General features: G+C 37.6%; 1 protein-coding gene across 1 annotated transcript in view; it reads left to right on the forward strand.

The window, feature by feature from the left end:
- MIPOL1 (mirror-image polydactyly 1) overlaps positions 1-19,125 on the forward strand; it is a 189,430-nt gene that overhangs the window by 64,601 nt on the left and 105,704 nt on the right. The window contains exons 8-9 of the mRNA XM_085301717.1: positions 6,401-6,434; positions 6,694-6,864. Coding sequence (XP_085157843.1) covers positions 6,401-6,434; positions 6,694-6,864 — 205 coding nt within the window. The remainder of the gene's footprint in view (positions 1-6,400; positions 6,435-6,693; positions 6,865-19,125) is intronic.

Here is a 19,125-nt window from a genome sequence, read left to right on the forward strand (position 1 = left end):
CAATCTCATGTCAAACTGAACTGTTAAGAAATGTTAAAGTTAGGAGAGGAAGACTAAAACCAGTGTCTTTTCTCATTTTGGTTTATAGGTAGCCTTGAAGCTGCAGTTCTCTTCTACATGTAATCCTTCTCCATCCAGGTTGTGATCATTCCTACCAATCTATGCCAGCCTCTCGAAGTTGAGAGGCTGAGAAGTTTCCTCCTATAAACAAGTACAAATGAATTAGTGTCTCTGCTCAGAGAATATGTTAGTAAGTTCACAGAACTTCACGTTCATGAACTTACTCTCATGGGACCTTGTGGATATGCGTCTGTTCCCTAAAATCCTTCTACTACCATAATTCTTATTCTCCCTATATTGCCTCTGACTCTGTGTGGGCTAAAATTGGCCTACAGTCTTGAAGATGGTAGAGGTTGAGGTGAAGGGGAGATAGACATTCAGAAATTAGGTTACTAAAGTCTAATCCCTTAAATTGTGTACTTGCTGCTTTCCCCTTCCTTTGCTGAATCTATTCCACTTGTTCTCCATTTCAAGTTTGCATTCTCCTTTTTTTGCCTTACATTYTTAGCTTTGTATCTTGTCTTTTCTCAGTTGCTTAGCTGTTTTTTCTTCCCACCTTCCCCATCCTTAATTTTTTCAACACTTATTTCTTCTTTATACCCTTTGTAACTCACTTTCACGTCAGTCCTTCTTTGTCACTTCTTTCCTTCTCATTAGGCTCTGTCAGGCTGCTGCTTTGGAGGAATAAGGTCATACATAAACATTACATTCCAGGTTATGGAAGAACCCCCAAAAGACTGCAAAGCACAATTAGGATAATAACAATGCATTAAAAATACAGAAGAGAAGGAAAATACAATGGAGAAAGGGCAGACAAGAATAAAGATTGAGGGAGGCAATCATTATGAAAAAAAGATTACTGATTAACAAAGAGGAGAGGAAGTACAACCTTGAGGAGTTAGTGCTCTTGACATTAGTTTATCAGTTTTAGATCATGTGTCACTTTGGGTTAAAAAAAAGAAAAAAGGGGAGATACTAAGGACAATATCCAAACGTGATCTTTTATGTCTGATTCTGCTTTTCAGAATGGCTTGACTGAAGTTTCACATTTTCACAAGTTTTAATTCTGCTGAACTTGCATAGATTTTATTAGCACAACAAATTTTTCATGGTAGCAACCTGAATATGTGCAGTTATTATTCAGCTAAATGCCAAGCAATTGCTTTTCAAATAATCGATTCTAGTAAGAACACCMTTTCCTCTTTATGGCAGAAAAACAGTCTCCTTGAAGGGTATTTATTTAAGTTGGTCCAGAGAATGTTTTCCAAATAAATTCCAATAATGTGGGCAGATAGTTTGTGCACCATTACTGTGTGGAATTTACGTGATGCTAGAGTTTGTCAACAGCCTGTAGGTATGGCTCAAAAGCAAGTTTAGGAGATCTCAGTCCCATAAGGTTTACTGCACAATTTGTCAGAGGTAATGCCCTGCAGAGCCCATTATAGATGTATATATGCATCTGAAATTTTGCTTTGGTTGGCATTGTCTGAGGAAATGACAAACATGCTTTAAATTCCCATAAAGGGCATCATAACTGTGACCTTTTCTCGCCAATCTTTCCATTTTTTTCTGTCACTCTTCTAATTTGTATGTTGGAAGAGTAAAGAAAGCCAGAAAGCTTTGTACAGCCCCAAACATCAAATGAGACAATCTGTATTAGGCGTGGACAAAAACCCAATATCTTTGGGGTTTAAGCCCTGATGTTCTGCAGCAGACTGATTATGTCTGTGTATGAGAATAATTAATGATTTTTGTGTTTCTAGAAGAAATCACTGGCCTATTAAGCATGATAGGCACATTGCTGCAATGTGCAGTGGAATCCAGATGCAGCTGTGGCCTTACTGTGGTCTTGATACACATGAATCTCTTAGTAAGCCATCACTTGTTTTCCTTTCAAGCCTTTCTCTGCTTCACTCATGTATAAAAAGGCCAACTCTGTTCTAAGCAGAAGGATGAGAAAAGAGAAGAAACTCTTTTTCATGGAGAACATGCATGCTTCCTTCCTCAAAAGAATGTCATTGTAGAAGGCACTGGATACGCGAGTAGTGACAAAGGCACTGGCTGCAAGAGGAGAGTTGGTAAATCCTTCAGGGGATGTTGATATGAAAGCACTGATGGAGCCAAGCCATCATACCTTATTGCTGTCAGAGAGTGGTAATTATTATTGCTTTCACCCACTTGCACACTTTTTCTGATGTTTTGTAATGAGGTCTGATACTCTGATATGTTCACAGTCTCGGAATTGGCATAGGAAATTTCCCTGTGGAGAACACTAACCCAACACAGGTAGAAGTTGTGATGAGCCCCACAGTCAACTGCTGTTGGGACAACCTGATTTATATTCTTCTTTTCCTAAAGCAATGTCTCATTATCTCAAACGTCCTGTAGCCAGTATTTCTTCCTGTGTATTCTAGAAAGGTGCAAGTCAGACTTCTGTGTAGTATTTGCTTCTGTGTAGTAATGGCAGCTAACACCAGAACACAGGGCTAGGGACAAAATCGGTTTCATTCAAAAGCATTTTCCTTGCCATGCTGGCTGTGCTGCTGAAGACTATAAAATCAGTATCTTCCAGGATCTCCCACTTTGCATTGCAGAAACTGGCTGTGGCAATGGCAGGTGTTGTCCCAGTTTCACATCCAGGGTGCCTTGCCAGGTGTCGCTGAGAACATCCTGGAAATGAATGGACTCCTCAGACAGATACCAAGTGGGCTTATGTCACTCCTTGGGGCACAAAGATGTATTGCCTAAGAATTCTGAAAAATATTATGTGCTTTTATTTCCTTGGGCAGTTTTAGTGTCAGTAATAAGAGCAGTAGAAGAAAAATCTTGAATGACAAAAGACGCGAAGCCCAAAAGCTGGATTATTTCCGCTGTAAAATTTAATAATCATCCATGTAGCAATTTCTTAATGGTAGTGAGTTATTGGGCATTAATAGCTATATGTAATTTCCTAAAAGAGAGAGAAAGTTGTTTTTATATCCAAGTTGTTTCATAGTAATCATAATGTTCACAATATCAGATATTAGATATCTGCCTCACCTTACTATTCTTTCAGTGAAACCAGAAGTTTGATAGGAAAGTCATAAGCTGTGTCAGACAATATAAGAAACTTTGGAGATGTCTTGCTCTGTTCTACTGATTTGTGTTCAATATTACCTCAGCCAACAATGACTGTGTCCACTTTCACAACTTGACCACTGTTCACTGCTCTTCCCTATCGTGTTTCAGTCTTCTTTGTGACAGGAGCTTTCAGGTGAGAAGTGGTCTTACTTCCTCTAAAAAGAGCAATGATAGAATACAGCAAAGCTTTGTTTATTGTGGTTGTTGGTTTGGGGGGCTTTTTGTTTTCTTTGAAGAAAGCTTTTTGTTATTTTTGAAATCTCTGAAGATTTCAGAATCAAGAATGGATGCTTGCTTCTGTCAGGCTCAGTGGCTTTTCTTCAGGCTCATTTGCCCTAAGCTTGTAGGATGTGTTTGTTCATGCAGCTGTACACATAGCAAGGAAGAAATAGCTGTGATTTACAGTGGGAGCAGGATTCCTGCTGGAACAGAGCTCCACGAGTTAGGCTTTTCAGAACACCGAGGGTCTTTACTAACTGTGCTGACCTTTCAGCTGAGGTGACGAGATATTCATTTCTACTTCTGCCTGGATGTCTGGCATGTTGCAATGGGAGGAGCAAGTCAGGACTGTGCTGCAAACATGACGAATTCATTACAGTCAAGAGATCAACCAATCCCTATCACCTCTTGTGCATTTGGTTCAGTAACCAAAACTCCTGTAATATCAATAGTCCTCTTGAGCCTCCCTTGAAGCATTTGCTCCTCTAGCACTTCATTGTATTACTAGTCTTTCTACTTCTGTTGGTTTCTCAAGAAGAGTCAATTTGAGGTGTTTAGGGGTCAGCTGACCTCTGCAATATTCATAAGAATAGAGTGACTTTAAATACCATTGAAGTTTAACTCACTTTTCATCTTAAGCAAGCCATCATTTTTGCCTGCTGCCTTCCCCGAAGCAGAGTGAGGTCCAGGAAAAAATTACTTTTCTCAGAAGTAAAAGTTACTTTTTATTGTAAATAGTTTCATACTGTAGCTGAATAGATTTTTTTTTTTCTTTTCTCTAGAGGCCATCTCACCACTCTACTAATCCTTTGGAAGGAGCAGAGGTGATGGGATGAACCATGTATTTTTAGTTTTGGAGCTTGTTCTAGAATCTCAGAACTAGAAAATAGTTTTTCCTTCTGTTGTTTCCTTCCAGGTGTTGGTTGTTGAAAAGATCAACCTCTGTCACCTCAGAGAACATCAAGTGGAGCACTTACAGCATCTCTTTGTAAAGTCTATTGGCTACTTTTGCCACCTGTGTCAAGTTTTAGAGCACAGGTTATTCTCCCATCTGCTTTGGGCCTGTTGCAATCAGAGATTTTTACAAGAGGGTGATATTAAGCAGCCTGCCAACCTTTACGAAATGCTCTAAAGCTTTCTTTAAATTAGGTGCTGGAGCAGTTCTGTTGTCACTGGTTAACTGTACCAGCTAAAACTCTTTCAATCCTGTCACCTCTAGGGGATACTTCAGGGGAATGTGTGTAAAAATAGAAGAAAAAGGTATCCTTGCTTCCTGCTGTTTCAAATCATTGGAGAGCTAAGGGTCGCTTACTGCCTGTGCATTGCCCAGGGAGAAGAACCAGGCAAATGCATGTTTAAAAAAAGTATTGTGCTCTTAGGAGGGTGTACATATGCCTGCAGACAGAGGTCTTATGACAGCAGAAGGGCTGTATTTATGGTGCAAGTTCCTGATCTTTTTTGCTTCCCCCATTTTCTCCCTCTTTATCCTCCCCATGCAGCCTGATGGTTGGCTGAGTGGTTTTGTTGATCAAAAAAAATCACTTTTAGCTGGGGAGAAATCCTCTGGTGAAGCCAGGGCAGTCCTGCCAGTTTTCTTTGAAAAACGCTTCGTAGTGAGTACAGACTAGCTGGAGACCCCTATTAAGTCCTGCACTAAGTGGAACTCGGAGCAGGACTAAGCAGGAACTCTGCAAGGAGCCAACTCAGCTGTGAGAATCTGGACTCGGGTGTCTCCTATTTAGGTTTGTGTTGCTTGATGAGTGTGAGTCAAACGCAGCAAAGGTTAGCTTTCACTTTGCTTGGTTCAGATCTAATGCTGACTGGGTGGGTTAGAAGTATTTGCTGCTTGCGAGTTCTATGTCAATATGCCATCTATCATAYACTGATAGTACGTTCTGTTACTATTTCTTCTTGATTAAAAGGATTGTTTTCTTTATTGGCTGATTTACTATGCTGTGCGGACGGGTAACTGGTAACTAAGACTTTAAGTTGAAACATTAGTGTGCTGTGAAGTGCTGTACAATGTTTGCTGGCTTAAATCTTGGCCTCAGAGTAGCATCTCTCAGCACTGAGTAAGTTGTGTGATGTTATTTAACGACGAAAATATTAAACGCTGACCTGTGATAGGCTTACTTACAATAAACGTCACCACTAGTCAGCAGTGGAGTGGAAATGTAACTTTTTAATATGGTTAAGTAAGCATATTAAAAAATATTGAAGAGGTCTCTTCCGTTTTAAAATGCACATAAATATTGTAAATAATATGCTGCCCATATAACTTCAGGAAAATAAAATGCATACTTTCCCATTTCTTAGGTGTTTGTGCTGTCACTCACTACTTTTGCACAGCTTCTGTTTGATTGTGTATGACTAAATTCCTCATATCATCTTTATATTTAACAGTTAAATACATGCTCTCTTTAAATAAAAAGCAGGGAAGCACAGGCAGAGTTAAAAAATGACATTTCAGAAAATTGGCTTAACATGCTATTTTATGTAAAACATAAAAGCAAAATGTTTTGAGGAAACTTCAACTACTTATTTTTCCTCCTTTTGGTAGAGTGTGGTGGCAAATGACCGAATTTTTTTGAGAATTTTTTTTTCTTTTCAAAGTCCTGTCCTGTTTCATTTGGGGTGCAGTAAAAACAAAACACAACATCAAGTAAAAGTTGTAAGTCCAGAAATAAATAAAATAAGAGCATCAGTCACTTCTATCGCTGGGGAACTTTCTTCATCTAAGCACATATGAACAATTGATCCTTGTAGTCATATATAGCAGTAAACATTAATAACTTAACAGTCTGAAGTCAGTGCTGAAGATATGGAGCATTATTGAAAGATGGAGTCGAGCAGGTGGCACTTTAATATGTTCAGTGTCATGGTTGACTCTAAAGACTAGTAGAATGAAATTACTTGAGGTTCTAAAGATTTAAAAAGCGAACTCATTTTGCTGCACTAAGGAAATGCTACTGATCAGGCTTTCTGTGTCCCTTTTTTCTAGGCTAGAAAATATTAACCCTGAAGAAAATGACATGGTAAGCCATTCTCTGAGGAGATTTCTTGATGTCAGTCTTATATCTTAGAGGCTTAAGTTCAATTGAGTGGGTTTCAAGAACTAAGATGTGGGAAAAAGAAGAATTGACACACTAATAATGTACATCTTTGCTGCAATATGAAAATTCAATAACTTCACTCAGTCAATTTACAATTCACATGTGCCTATTAATTAAAACCCTATATTAAATAAAATATATTAAAACTTCATGTCTGACTAACATATAATGCTGTTGGTAGACATTACAGGAATTACTGAACAGAATAAACAATGCAGACACCGGCATAGATATACTGAAGAATGGAGCTATAATTCTGAATCGAATACACAGGACCAAAGAACGTAAAAAGAAAATTGTAGCTGAGGAAATGAATGCAGTGATAGAACAACGGGATGCTGCTTTGTCTCAAGTAAGTCTCTACAAATATATAATCACTCAATATCAACCTTTTTCTTGCTTTATTTCTGGGGAAGAAAATTGTGTCATTTTCTTTTCCCTATTGCAAACCTAAAAAACTGCCCTTATGGCAAATGGCTGGTTAATGAGCAATTGTTTCTGCATAGTAGGAGTGCTCATTAAAATGGCGTAAATATATTTCAGAAGCAAGTTTATTTTTGTAATTTTTTCACCCAGTCACCAACTGTCTCCGTTTTTAAAGCAAAATAACTGTCAGTATACTGACCAATGTAAAGAGCTGCTGAGGACTCAGTTTTGCAGGATGCTGTAGTGCTGTAAAGCATCAGACCACAGCTGACTGGACCTCAGGGAGTTGTAAAGGGTTAAAATTATGTGGCAGTAATATACTTTAAAGGGAGATAATGCTGCATGCAGCAAAACAAGCAGTTTCTGCTTTAGTTACGTTACATTCAGGAGGTGAAAATCAGCATGTGGTCCTTGATTACCAATGTCTCATGCTTCTGCTACGTAGGCGACTAGAAGCTGATGTCCTTTTTCCACTCAGATCACTGATTCCCTTCACTATTCTATTTGCCCAGAAGAATGCTCTTTTCATTCTCCATCATGGAGAGAGTCTCCTTGGTTCTCCCACCTCACAGCAGAGTTGTTCTGGGTTTCTCTCCACAATTTTCTTTCTTCCTGATGTTGCCTTCTGATTAAAAACTAGTTCTCGCTCAATGGGAATAAGCTCTAGGGAGAAGCAGAGCAGACTGGGAGACTTGAGAGATGTTACTGGATGAAACTGCTTATGCATTCATCCCAGGCAAGAAGTTTCATCTGGCTGTTGCTTCRGATCTTCCCACAGTGTAAATTATCCAGGTTAGCCCACACCTAAATAACTTCTGATAATGTAAAGTCGGGTTTGTGATGTTGACTGGTCGTGATAATGTTGCTCGAATTTACATTGTATCAAGAAGTTGCCTGGTAAAAGAATCCCTTCTCCACRCCCTGAATTTTTCACTTTTTGCAATAATTACTGTTTTTATGTTCTATCCTCCTTTAATGTGGAAAGCCTTACCTGCTTTTGGTGCTTAAAATACTTTATGCATTCATCCACTGCAAAGCATGTTAATGTTGCAACCTTATCTTTTCACTCTACTTTCTTTTGCTTTTTATAATAATGATAAGCACCTACTTACTGGTGAACATCCAATAGTCCTGCCAAAAGTTTATGCTGTTTATTTTGAAATATTATTGGATTTCTTCTTTGAGCAGGACATTTGAAAATTGGGCCACTCATAAGAGAAAAGCTAACAGCAAAGGAGTAGGATCTTTTGATATATTCCTATTTTGTCATTTTTTTTGCTTCAGTGTCGAAGTGTGCTTTCAGACATACTTGGACCATAAAACTTTTGTGAACTTCTGAATATTATTTTAGGGCATCATAATGTATTTTTTAATTGAGTTGACTTTTAAGCTGCCCACTTAAAATGTAATCTAAGACATATTTATAGAAGAAATYTCCTTTTCAGGTAATTAAGATGGAAATTAATAAAAGATCATTATTTTACATAGTAATGGTTCAAATACCACAGCCAGCCTTTAAAGCCACGTTTTAGGGCTGTCAGCAAAATGCATGGATAATGTCAAGTAGGTGGTGCAGATAAAACTAAATGAATAAAAAAAAAAATAAATAAAATCCACCAAACCAAGATTTCTTATATCAACATTTGGTATTAGGATGTACTACTCTGATACTGCTTGCAAATTATGATACCATTGTTTTAAACTAATTGTTACTAATAGAACTCTGTTGAGCTTGCATTGTGTTTCCATAACTGTGATGCTTTCAGGGCTGTGAATATTGAATCTGTAAAATACATCCTTGGAACTGAAGCTACCATTTCAACCTGCATTTCTCACTTGATGTTTCCTTGGGAATTCACACCATACTTGAATTATTAGTAGTCTTTTGTTAACATTGCAATAGCAGTAGTTATTACAGTGCTAACAGCAAGAACAATAGGAGAGGGATTCCTATGTTAGACCACAAAGGGACTGGATATAATTCAGGGGATGTATATGCTTAGCATAACAAATGTGAATTATTAGAAGTTAGATCTGAAGCCGCCTCAGGTATTCATAACATCTGCAAGTTAAAATCTTTCTCTTTACATGGAGGGGGGGTGACATCAAATATGAGGGTGTCTGGTAAGAATAGGCTGAGACAAAGCAGGAGTGCACCACRCTGCCTGCGGCTGGCCTCTGGCAAACGGCGTTTGAAAAGCTCGGAGGTCGCTGGGCAGTGGAAGCTAAATGCTTCCTGGTGCATTTTTTAAAAACTACATTGCTCTGTTTCTGCTAGCTATTGTGGAGACACAGCGTTGTTTTGGTGACGCACATGAGCAATTCTATATGAGAGAGAACCGTCTATCTGATACGTAAGGATCTGCACAGGCTGTGTTTAATGAAGCTGCATCTCCTATCCTGCTTAATGTTTTCCTTCACAACAACCTGGCAATCAAGCACAGTGCATACAGCTAGCATCCAGTTTTGGRGGGTATAACTTCTAGGATTTCTCATTTTTCTCTGTAAGCAACAGTTACACAGAGATCTTTGCAGCTCTAACTCATTGGTTTGATTTCAGCTAAGGACTATATAACCTTCCTAGAGAATGGATATTCTATAAACTGTGCATCTCCTGTGACCAAATAAATACAGGCTGTCTTCAACTAGTCTTTCAAGCATAGCTTCACAAAAACTTCTCTGCTGGTTATACTGTAAAGCTGTGTTTTACTGAACTGCTGTTGTAAAACTACTTTAAAATGGTTAACTAGTTGTGATTCATTTATTGGAACTTTCTTTAGTATTTTTTTTTTCTTGAGAAGATGAGAAGTGCTGTCCCTGTCTTTGAAATATATGAATAAGTTTTTGAGTCACAATACCTAAGTGCCCCTGCATCTTTTTTGATATTTCAAATGTGAATATCRTGTCTTATTAGGAGCAGCTAGAGGCACTGTTATCACTATATTGAGCTGCACATGTGTATGTAATCTTAGATCATTCACTACATTGCTGAGCAAATATGCAAACTACTTTTTGTATGTGTGAAAACAAATAAAATGGTATAAACTCAAATATTTGATACTACTTTTAGTACGTATTTTCAAGTGAATAAAAAACAAACAACTAAAGCATGGCTAAACATTGACATCCATCTTCTCCTGTACCAACCCCCTTAAAAAAACAAACTCAACTGTTTGGTTATATTTGCCAAGATATATTTGTTAGTGAACAGATATTGTGTTATGCTGGGGAGCTTGTGTCTGTTTTATGACTGATCCTCTGAAAAGGAAATAGAGTAAGAAGTTGACGGTCATGAGGAATAAAAAAGTCAGTTTATTGTCTATAACACTAAGTTTTGTCTTAACTCAAGGAAAAAACTTATTTGTCCAAAGCATTTTAATACCATTATGCCTGCCTTTAAAAGTCTTGCTTGCTTGAGCATTCAAATTAGTGACAAACATTTGTTAGAGATTAAATATGGCCATAGTCACATTATATGATCTTCATAAAATGCTTTACAGAAGATGGTTTCCAGCAGGAGGCAATGCAGTGCAATGCCTCAAACTGGCAACCACCTATTAAGCACATCACACCTTATGGACAGGAATGTTAATATGATTAAAGGGTTGGCAGCTGAAGCTGGGGACTTGAGTAAGTCATTGCAATAGCTTTTTTTCTCTATTAGAAAAGGAAAGAGACCCTTTAATTGGTACAGCTTGAAGGAAGTGATTTTAAAGAAACTAAATAACAGTATGGCTAGTTCAGAGGGTCAAGTGTTTGATATGTTTTCAGTGCTAATTTTAGTTCTTTAGATATTTTGTAATTGGGAACAGTCTGTTGCTATACAGAATTTTAAATATTAAGGGTATAGAATATTTTGCTAAAGAAAAGCAGTGGTTTTGTGGCCAGGGATATGTCGTCTCTAAAACCCCGATCTTGAAGCAGTAACATAACTGGCAAGCAAACCTGGTTTTACAGCTTTGAATAGTTTGATCACATCCTGCTGTGCAGGAACATGCTTATGACTGTTCATGTAAAAACTGGCATGCACCCAGTTGCTCATCTGAAGCAAGTTTAAGTACCTTTCTCCATTTTGAGGCACTATTTGGCAACGTACAGCAGTTTAGCGTTGCTGAAAACAAAAATGAGAAGCGCTATGCTTGACTGCCCATCATTATCGGTTTCGACTAATGACTAATAACTGATAAATGTCAGTAGTCACAACAAGCCAGCTTCTTGCTTTTTTTTAGCTTCTTCTCAAGCATTTTCCCTCCTTGTACACCAAATGAGGTGTAGAACCTTGTTATCTGTAATTCCCAGAGCATTAAGGCATTCTCAGCACACCTGAGTGAACAGGCCTTATTAAAGTAATAAACCTAGAGGCTGTATTAACTGTAGAAACAACAAAAGCATGTGTAAATGAAAAAATTACTTACAGATCTGAGACCATTTCAGGGGGAATACTCAGATGAAGGTTGCCATGCTGCATGACTGCTTTATCTTGGTGATAATTGCTTTTCAACCTAACCATAGTTTGGAAGTTTAAGCTGTGGAATATTACTGGAATTACGGAATATTATGCAATATTATTTTTAATGAGCGTTTGAATTAGTACATCAGTTTTAAACTCAGTGCTTTTGGTTCCTTTGATACTTCCTGGCTAAGGATATAGACTGAGTTCTTACTTGGCAAGAGCACATTTGACAGTATCCAAGCTGCTCTGCTAGGATGCTTCGCCTACTACCTCTTCACTTACTTCTAATATTTGGGAAAGACGGGAGAAGAGGAGAGAGGTAGGACACTATATTCACAATTCTTTTGGAATCTGACAGCTGCTGTGGGGTATTGATGATTTTGGTCTGAGACTTGTTTGAAGAGGGAAGTGGAGGTAAAGGAGATATTTATTGTTATTTGAGGGTCCAAGTTAGTTCCCCTTGCGCTCGTTTTCTCTGAGTGGTAGCAGATAAATGAGTTGGGCAAGTTACTTGCTAGCAAGAAAAGGTAAGCAGGAGGAGATGAGACAGAAAACTGAAAAGCATAGTTTTAAAAGCTGTCTGTAAGTTGCAGCTCTTCAAATTTTGTTTGAGCCCTGAGAGAAATAAATAGKGATATGGGGAAAATACAAAATAGAAATGTTTTTTTAAAAATTTAAGAGTTAACATTAAAAATTACACTGTTATGGAGGGGAGAGGGGATAAAGAAGGAAGAGTTGGAAAAAACGATTGCTAGGTTTATCATCACCTGTGCTGGTTGCCTTGGATAAACCTCACAGACTTTACTTTGGAGGTAAAGCTGAGTAAAAGGCATCCTGAAAAAAGATCACGAAAATCCAAGCCATATGAGCAATTGTTATGATTAACTGTATTGGTTTTCCCTTTGGTCCTATTGCAGTGGACAAGTGCTTCATAATGTCATATGTCGTATGGTAATCCTTGCAAAGTTTGACTCAATCCATGTTTTAGGAAGTCCATGTTACACTAAACCAATCAAATCCATATTTTTGTTGCTGCTTCTCTGCATAGACTAAGTGATTCTCGGCTGCAGAATTTTCAGATTTGCCRGGTGGGACCAGTGACCTCTGTGGCTGAAGGGCTTGGAGTCCCAAAGTCTCACATAAAACTTTGGGGATTAATACTGAAGAGGTACGAAACCTTTTGTATCTCACAAAAGGGAAGGTTCTTTCCTACTGGGCTGCATTATTCTTCTAAAAATAAACTCATACCTAAGTAGAAAAAAGATAGTAATCCTTTACTTTCTAAAAYGTTAGGTATGCCCTAACTCTTTACCTCAGATATATTTGTGCTCCCTAGTATGTGGATATTTTCTGGGGGAATGCCCAGTGAAATATTTGACTATGTTCAGAAGATATGTAAAGGGKTTTTTTTCTTTCTTTCTTTCTTCTTAGGCRAGATTTATCATCCACTAGAGCCCAATAGTGAGGAAATTGGCCAAAACTCTTGGTGTCCTGCTTTGGGTATTCTAATTTGTGTTGAAYGTGCCCTGATAGCGAAACACCTATTTAAACTTTCCTCATGGTGCTCTAGGATTGTGTTTAATCGCAGCCTGTAACTCTAATTTCTAAAAACATTAAGAAAGCCGAGGAGAGAKGAGATGTTCAGGCAGAGTGATGAGAGCTTAGGCTGTGAAGATTTGGGCTATGTGTAATGTCATTTGGTCCATTGCCTTGATGCAGCAGAGGTGGTGATTTCTTTGTAGACAGGTATTTCTTGGTAGTGGATGATTTCACAGGAGTCAGAGTTTACCATGCAGCTTATTCCTCAGTTTGATTTCAGGCTTTGGTTGCATGAGGTGCACTCATTTTTTAAATCAGCTGGTAGGTTGGGAGTAGAAAATCTGAAGGAAATTGCCTGAAGGAGCTCTAATACCTAACTTCTGTATTTAGTCTATGAGTGTTAAATATGAGTAAATATGTAAATGTGAATGCAATGTTTCCTTGAAAACAGGGATTACGGTCTGTCTTTTTGAACTTCTGAAGCAAGTTTTTTAATTGATACTACATTTTCTGTATTTTACTGTCACAAGGTTTTGGCTGAATGATGCCCTGAGATGCATTATTGTTTGCACTGTTAAATCACCTGTTGTTCTTGTGCAAACTGTGTTGTGCAGAGCTCAGAAAATACGTGTCTGCATCGTATTTGAGGGCATGATCAAGCCCTATATCTTTAACTGTAAGCTCTAATGAATTTCTAGTAGAACATTCATCTTCTCTTTACTATCTAGAAACTGCTCACCCCTTTGAAAATGACAATAAATTTGTGTGCAAGCTTGTTTGATTAATTGCTATTTGACTCATCTATCATGGTGCTAAGCTCTGGGTTCACACAGCTTAAACTTCCAAACCAATTTCTAGAATTAATTTAAATATTTAATGTCACAACTCTAGGATGAAAGAGAGAAAAAATGTTTTGTATGCTTATTGATGGCCTCTTTCAGTAGCAACAACCCATAGAGGAAATTCCCAAWGTAATACAAGCAGCAGAATTCAAACAGTATTCACTGCGAAGAGGAGRTTGAATCACTGTGCATGCAATAACTTCTGTAGGTGCCAGAATTATTTAGAGGTATTTAAAGTAGGGTTTGCAGGGTGCTTAAGCACTTCAGTTTCAAATTAAGCATCGAGTGATAGTGTTTTGTTTATGTGTGTTRAATAAAATGCCTCTGATTTTCTTAAGAATTAATATATCTATCTGTATATTTCAAATTTAAAAGGTAGTTCTAGGCTACTTTCTGAGAAATCTTTCTGCAAAAATACTTYGTTATTCTGGATACCAATATGGATTTACATAAAAATTCTCTGTGATAGGTTTGTGATATCTGTGATAGGAAAGAGATTGTTTTGCTTCATATTTATATTTAGGACGGTGTCTGGAAAGGTTCCTGTGTCTGACCTGTGTATTCATTTTCCTTTGTGCTGTTACCACCTAATGCTTCTTGAACATTCACAGCTGCAACTTTATAACTGGAAATGTTGATTTTGTCTGCATTAGCAAGTACTGTGAACTAATAGGAGGGGATCTGGAGTATGAAACAGTTAATTCTCAGCACCTGACATCCACTTTAATACATGTCGGGGTGGGTTTTTGTTTACTTTGGATTGGTCTATGGATTGAATGCTCGTTTGCATTGGAGTGCAGCAGGCGTGCTTCCAGACTGCAGCTCGGAGTTTGTTTCAATCAAAAAGCAATCCTGTTCCTTCTCTCAGAGAGCGCTCCATGTTGCAAACCAAAGCACATGAAGAAAATGGAAGCACAGCCAAGAAACTGCATTCACTGCAAGTTGCACCACAGGTGCAAACGGAGGCACTAGTGTAATCACACCCTAGGTCTCCATACTACCTGAAGTTTAAATACTGTCAATATGGCAGCACARGCAGTATGCAAATTGTATTTTTTAATTGAAAATCTATGAAATTCTTTGAGAACTTTAGATAAATTGCCAGGTTTTGTTATTTGTAAGTATAGAAAGGAAAAATAAATCTATTTAATTCAAGATAATGTTTTAAAATTAGTTACCTTAAAGCTCTGCCTGTCTATTAAATGAAATTCRGGATAAAAAAGTAGGAGGCAACTTGAAGGAGAATCAGATTTGGGGGGAAAAAAACCACTAAAGTGAAATAAAAGCTATCAGCATTCTCAGAAAAAGTATTCTAGTTATCTTTATTTATTCTGTGATTATTATTATTTATTCTGTGATTCTTTGTGTTCGATGTTTTTGCTTTGAAAATTATGGAATAGACTATTTTAAATGCAGACCTTCTTTCTAGTGAAGATTTGGACCTGTCCATAAGACATAAATTGCTGTGKTTTTTTCAAGGAGAAATAGACTTCTGAATGAGTTTTTGTTTAAATCTTTATTAGACTGGTAACTAACTTACAAATGAAGGCTATAGGCTTTCCTATTATATGTAGACTGCATACAATCATACATGCAGTAAGGTGCTGTTGTTTCAAAACTTTCTTGATATTCATATTTATTGCCATTCTTTTCAATAGTGTTATTGAAGTGTTGATTATTGAATATGTTATGGGTATACACAGACTCAACACAAAAAATATATTCTGGTTTGTCGTTTACTTTTATATTGAATTGAGCCATTTCAAATATATAGAAATATTTAAAGACTCTCAAGAGTTGTGACTGTAAAAAGTGTAAAAATTATAATTCTTCTGGCTCCGTGATTTACAAAAAAGTATAACAGTGTTGAATCATAAAATTACAATCATTTTTACAATTCTGGAATTGTCATCAGAAATACAGAATACATGTTCCCAACAAGTGGTTAGCTATAAAATATTTCACTGGTATAGTGTAGTGGTGCTGCATAATCAGCAGTAAGACTTCTGATTTTATATATTTTTATATGTCATTGATAACATAGAATTAGAGAATTATGCTACCCTTTTGGGAAGGGGGGGGAGGTTTTAAAAACATTACCTCTMTGAACTAGCTGCTATAAGCACGTGAGTATTCAGTCGAAGTTGTGCTGCAGTTCCTGGTGAACTTTCAGTTATGCTGCGAGTCTTAGTCAGCTCTAACACCTCTCTGCTGTCTGCGGAAGCATTACCAAAGTCTCTATAAAAAACAGAACCAAAACMTCTCTTATCTGAGAGAAGTTTGCTGGGCGATGTTCAGACTTGAGTGAAAACCTGCCCCTCTGTGCAGTTTTGCCACCGCCTTCCGCAGTGGTTTGGAGGCGAAGCTTGCTTTCTCAGCCTGCAAGCATTTTTTCAGCCTTGTTGCTTGAGGTCTCGCTAACAATCAGTCTTAAGGCTTTACTTTAAATGAATTTCTATCTGCAAAACTAGTCTTGAAAATCTCACAGGCAAACTAAAAGCATCCAGTAGCAGCCTCACAGAAGAAACACCAAAATCTTTGTTAATTCCTTGTACAGAACACTCRTATCCATCTACTTTCCACTGTAGGGCTAGCTAGCAGCTGCGTGTCTCATGACATGCTCTTTTTGTGTGTTGTCTTCTGTGGTATCCAGACGTCTCCCAGCAGTAGTCATGCATTTACCCGTTCTGTTTGTTTTGGCAGGCAGTCCCGTCACCCTGCTTTCAGGAGATGTCATAACATTCTTCTGTCTTTCTGTTTTTCTTAAAATTTCTCTGCTTAGGCTGTCCTTCCCTCTACACAAGGGATGGAAGCTTTGCGTTGAATGAAGGCGTCGTTGGTAATTGCACGTGTCAAAGGGTGTGCTTCAGGCAACTAACTGATCTTAGGCTTAAGCACTTCTGCATCTCAGATATCTGAAAACTTCTGGATGGTTGTTAATTCAACACTGCATACTCAAGGTATARGGTGCTCTTGAGAAGTCTGCATCTGTTTGGTACCTAAACCCATCAGGTCCTGTAACACGCTTTAAGGAAACAAAAAATAATCTTAATTACAGAGTTAAAATTGCCAGATTGAACCACTGATTACATTTGAAAAATCTTTTTATGTACCAAAAACATAGAGACATTTCTCAGTATTATTGAAGGTGAGCAACAAATATTTTCTAAATGTTTATTTTAATTTTACGGAGCTTTTATATACTTAAACATTTTTGCATGAGGATTGCTCTTTGTGTGATTCATTTTAGTAAGCTTGTGCGGAGGTGATACATTTTTTGATATTTTAAAAAATATCTTTTCTACTTTTCAGTGCATTTGAGCAAATTTGGAAAAATATTTGAAATACAAGTTTTTAGGTTTGAATCTTGGTGAGACAAGCTGATTTCACAGTAACATTTGAAGTTTTATGGTTCGTTACTCCATTTTAGCATTTATATTCAGGCTGTTAAAACACTGAGATTAATATTGTTTTCAGGCAGTTGTGATTTTTTTTGGTGAGAGCTGTTAGAGCAGTCGGTACTGTATCCCAGCTTCCTAAAACACCGTGTTGGTTCCATGAAGAAAAGAGCAACTGGTAGTAATTCAGATCATTTATTCCAAAGTATTTCCTGACCCTATCRTATCTGCACAGCTTTCTGTTTTCATGTACTTAGTTAGCTGTTTGATTTTGTCATATCCTCTCTTGTTTAAGGTAGATTTTGTTATATGTTATGGTTATTTTGGGAAGATGCATTACACAACAGAAAATTCAGGAACTGTCACTTAAGCAACTGATGGCTCARTTGAGAGTACAGTGTTTGTTAAGGCAAACACATAGGGTGTACTACAAAGAGTACCTGTGCTATGATTACAAAACGGAACAAAGCAATTATAAGCTGTGGTTTCTCTGTGGTTATCYCTGTATCTATTTTCTGAAATAATATAATTGTATCAAACTATTCTTGTCCTTTGATGCAGTAACTGTCAATGTTTAGGTAATAGTCTGTTTGCATGTGGGTTTTAAGAAAATCTTCTAATGCTTATTTGAAAACCAGCTCATCAAAAGGATAGATTGTTTACCAAATTTTGTTTTTCTGTTGTCAACTAAGATCAGTTGTGTTCTGTTTAAAAAGTAACACTTCCTACAACTATACCTCTGTCAGTAGCTGAATGCCTTGCATATACCTGAGAATCAGATTCTAATTGCTAGAACCAGGTTGAAGATGAGGTTGAATATTGGCTTCTAAATTTTCATACACCTTTACTTGTTTCTATAAATGTAGGTGTACCAGCCACCTATTGCATCCATTCTGTTATATATGTGTATACATATATATACATTTTTTCTTTTTTTTTTTCTGAGTATCATCAGTGTATATTTCTTAACTGGGTGTCGGGGGGAAAGAATTTAAACAAGAGCAATTATCAGCTATCTGTCCTGGTGTGCTCTGTCAGATGGTTGACAAGCTGTCACTTGGCCACAGGCCATCTGGTTGTAATGGAGCTGGCTCCTCTGCTGAGGAGCTAGCACAGCACGTGGCCACAGGAAGCAATAGCTCAAAATCAGGTGCTCAAGCGAGCAAAGCAAAGGTTTGGAGTGACTGAGCTTCTTAAACTTCCTATGTTAATTTCTCATTCCTTAAAACAAGAAAATCCTATTTGCTAACTTCAGTAAAGTGTTACAAAAACTGGTTAGTCAGTGTTTATCAAGTACACCTCCAAACGCTCATGGTAATTAAAGGAGAGCTATTGCAGAGAATCAGCATAATAAAGAGAATATTTACGGGAGCAAGATAAAGCAAAAAATTAGACATAGAATGAGACTGCGGTGGAATGGACCACCTGCAGGCCACGAGGAGAGCTGAGAGTCGGAGGCTGTGTACATTCTGCAGGGCAAGGTGTGCAGGGAGAGAAGAAGAAAGGAGGAAAGACGCTGCATTTGAAGGAGGGAGAGAATGAAGAAATCGAAGAGGGAAAACAAGTATTTCCTCCTTTAACAGCGAAGGAGAAATAGGACAAAAAAGTGAAATAACTAGTAAAAAGAAAAATTATAACAAGAAAAAGTTCATTGCTTGCTTATGGCTAAAAACTTATGTTCCTCTCTTTTATAATGCTTCCATATAGAARGGGGATGTGCAGGATTTACAGATCTGCAGGAGCAGTGTCTTGAGGCTGTGTGATGAAGAGGTGATTGGCCACTGTGGAGTCTCTCATTACCTAGCTGAAGACAGAAAAGCAATGGTATATTAGATTATCTGCATTTACTAAGTGTTGTGACTGTAATGACCATTTCATAGTATTACAGCTCTTCGTGCTACCACGTCGTGCAAAAACTAACACTGGAGTTCAGAACAACSAAAGCTGCTCGGCAA

This window comes from Rhea americana, unplaced genomic scaffold (genome assembly GCF_003343005.1).
Source record: "Rhea americana isolate MKP2758 unplaced genomic scaffold, rheAme1 scaffold_18, whole genome shotgun sequence".
Classification (NCBI taxonomy): domain Eukaryota; kingdom Metazoa; phylum Chordata; class Aves; order Rheiformes; family Rheidae; genus Rhea; species Rhea americana.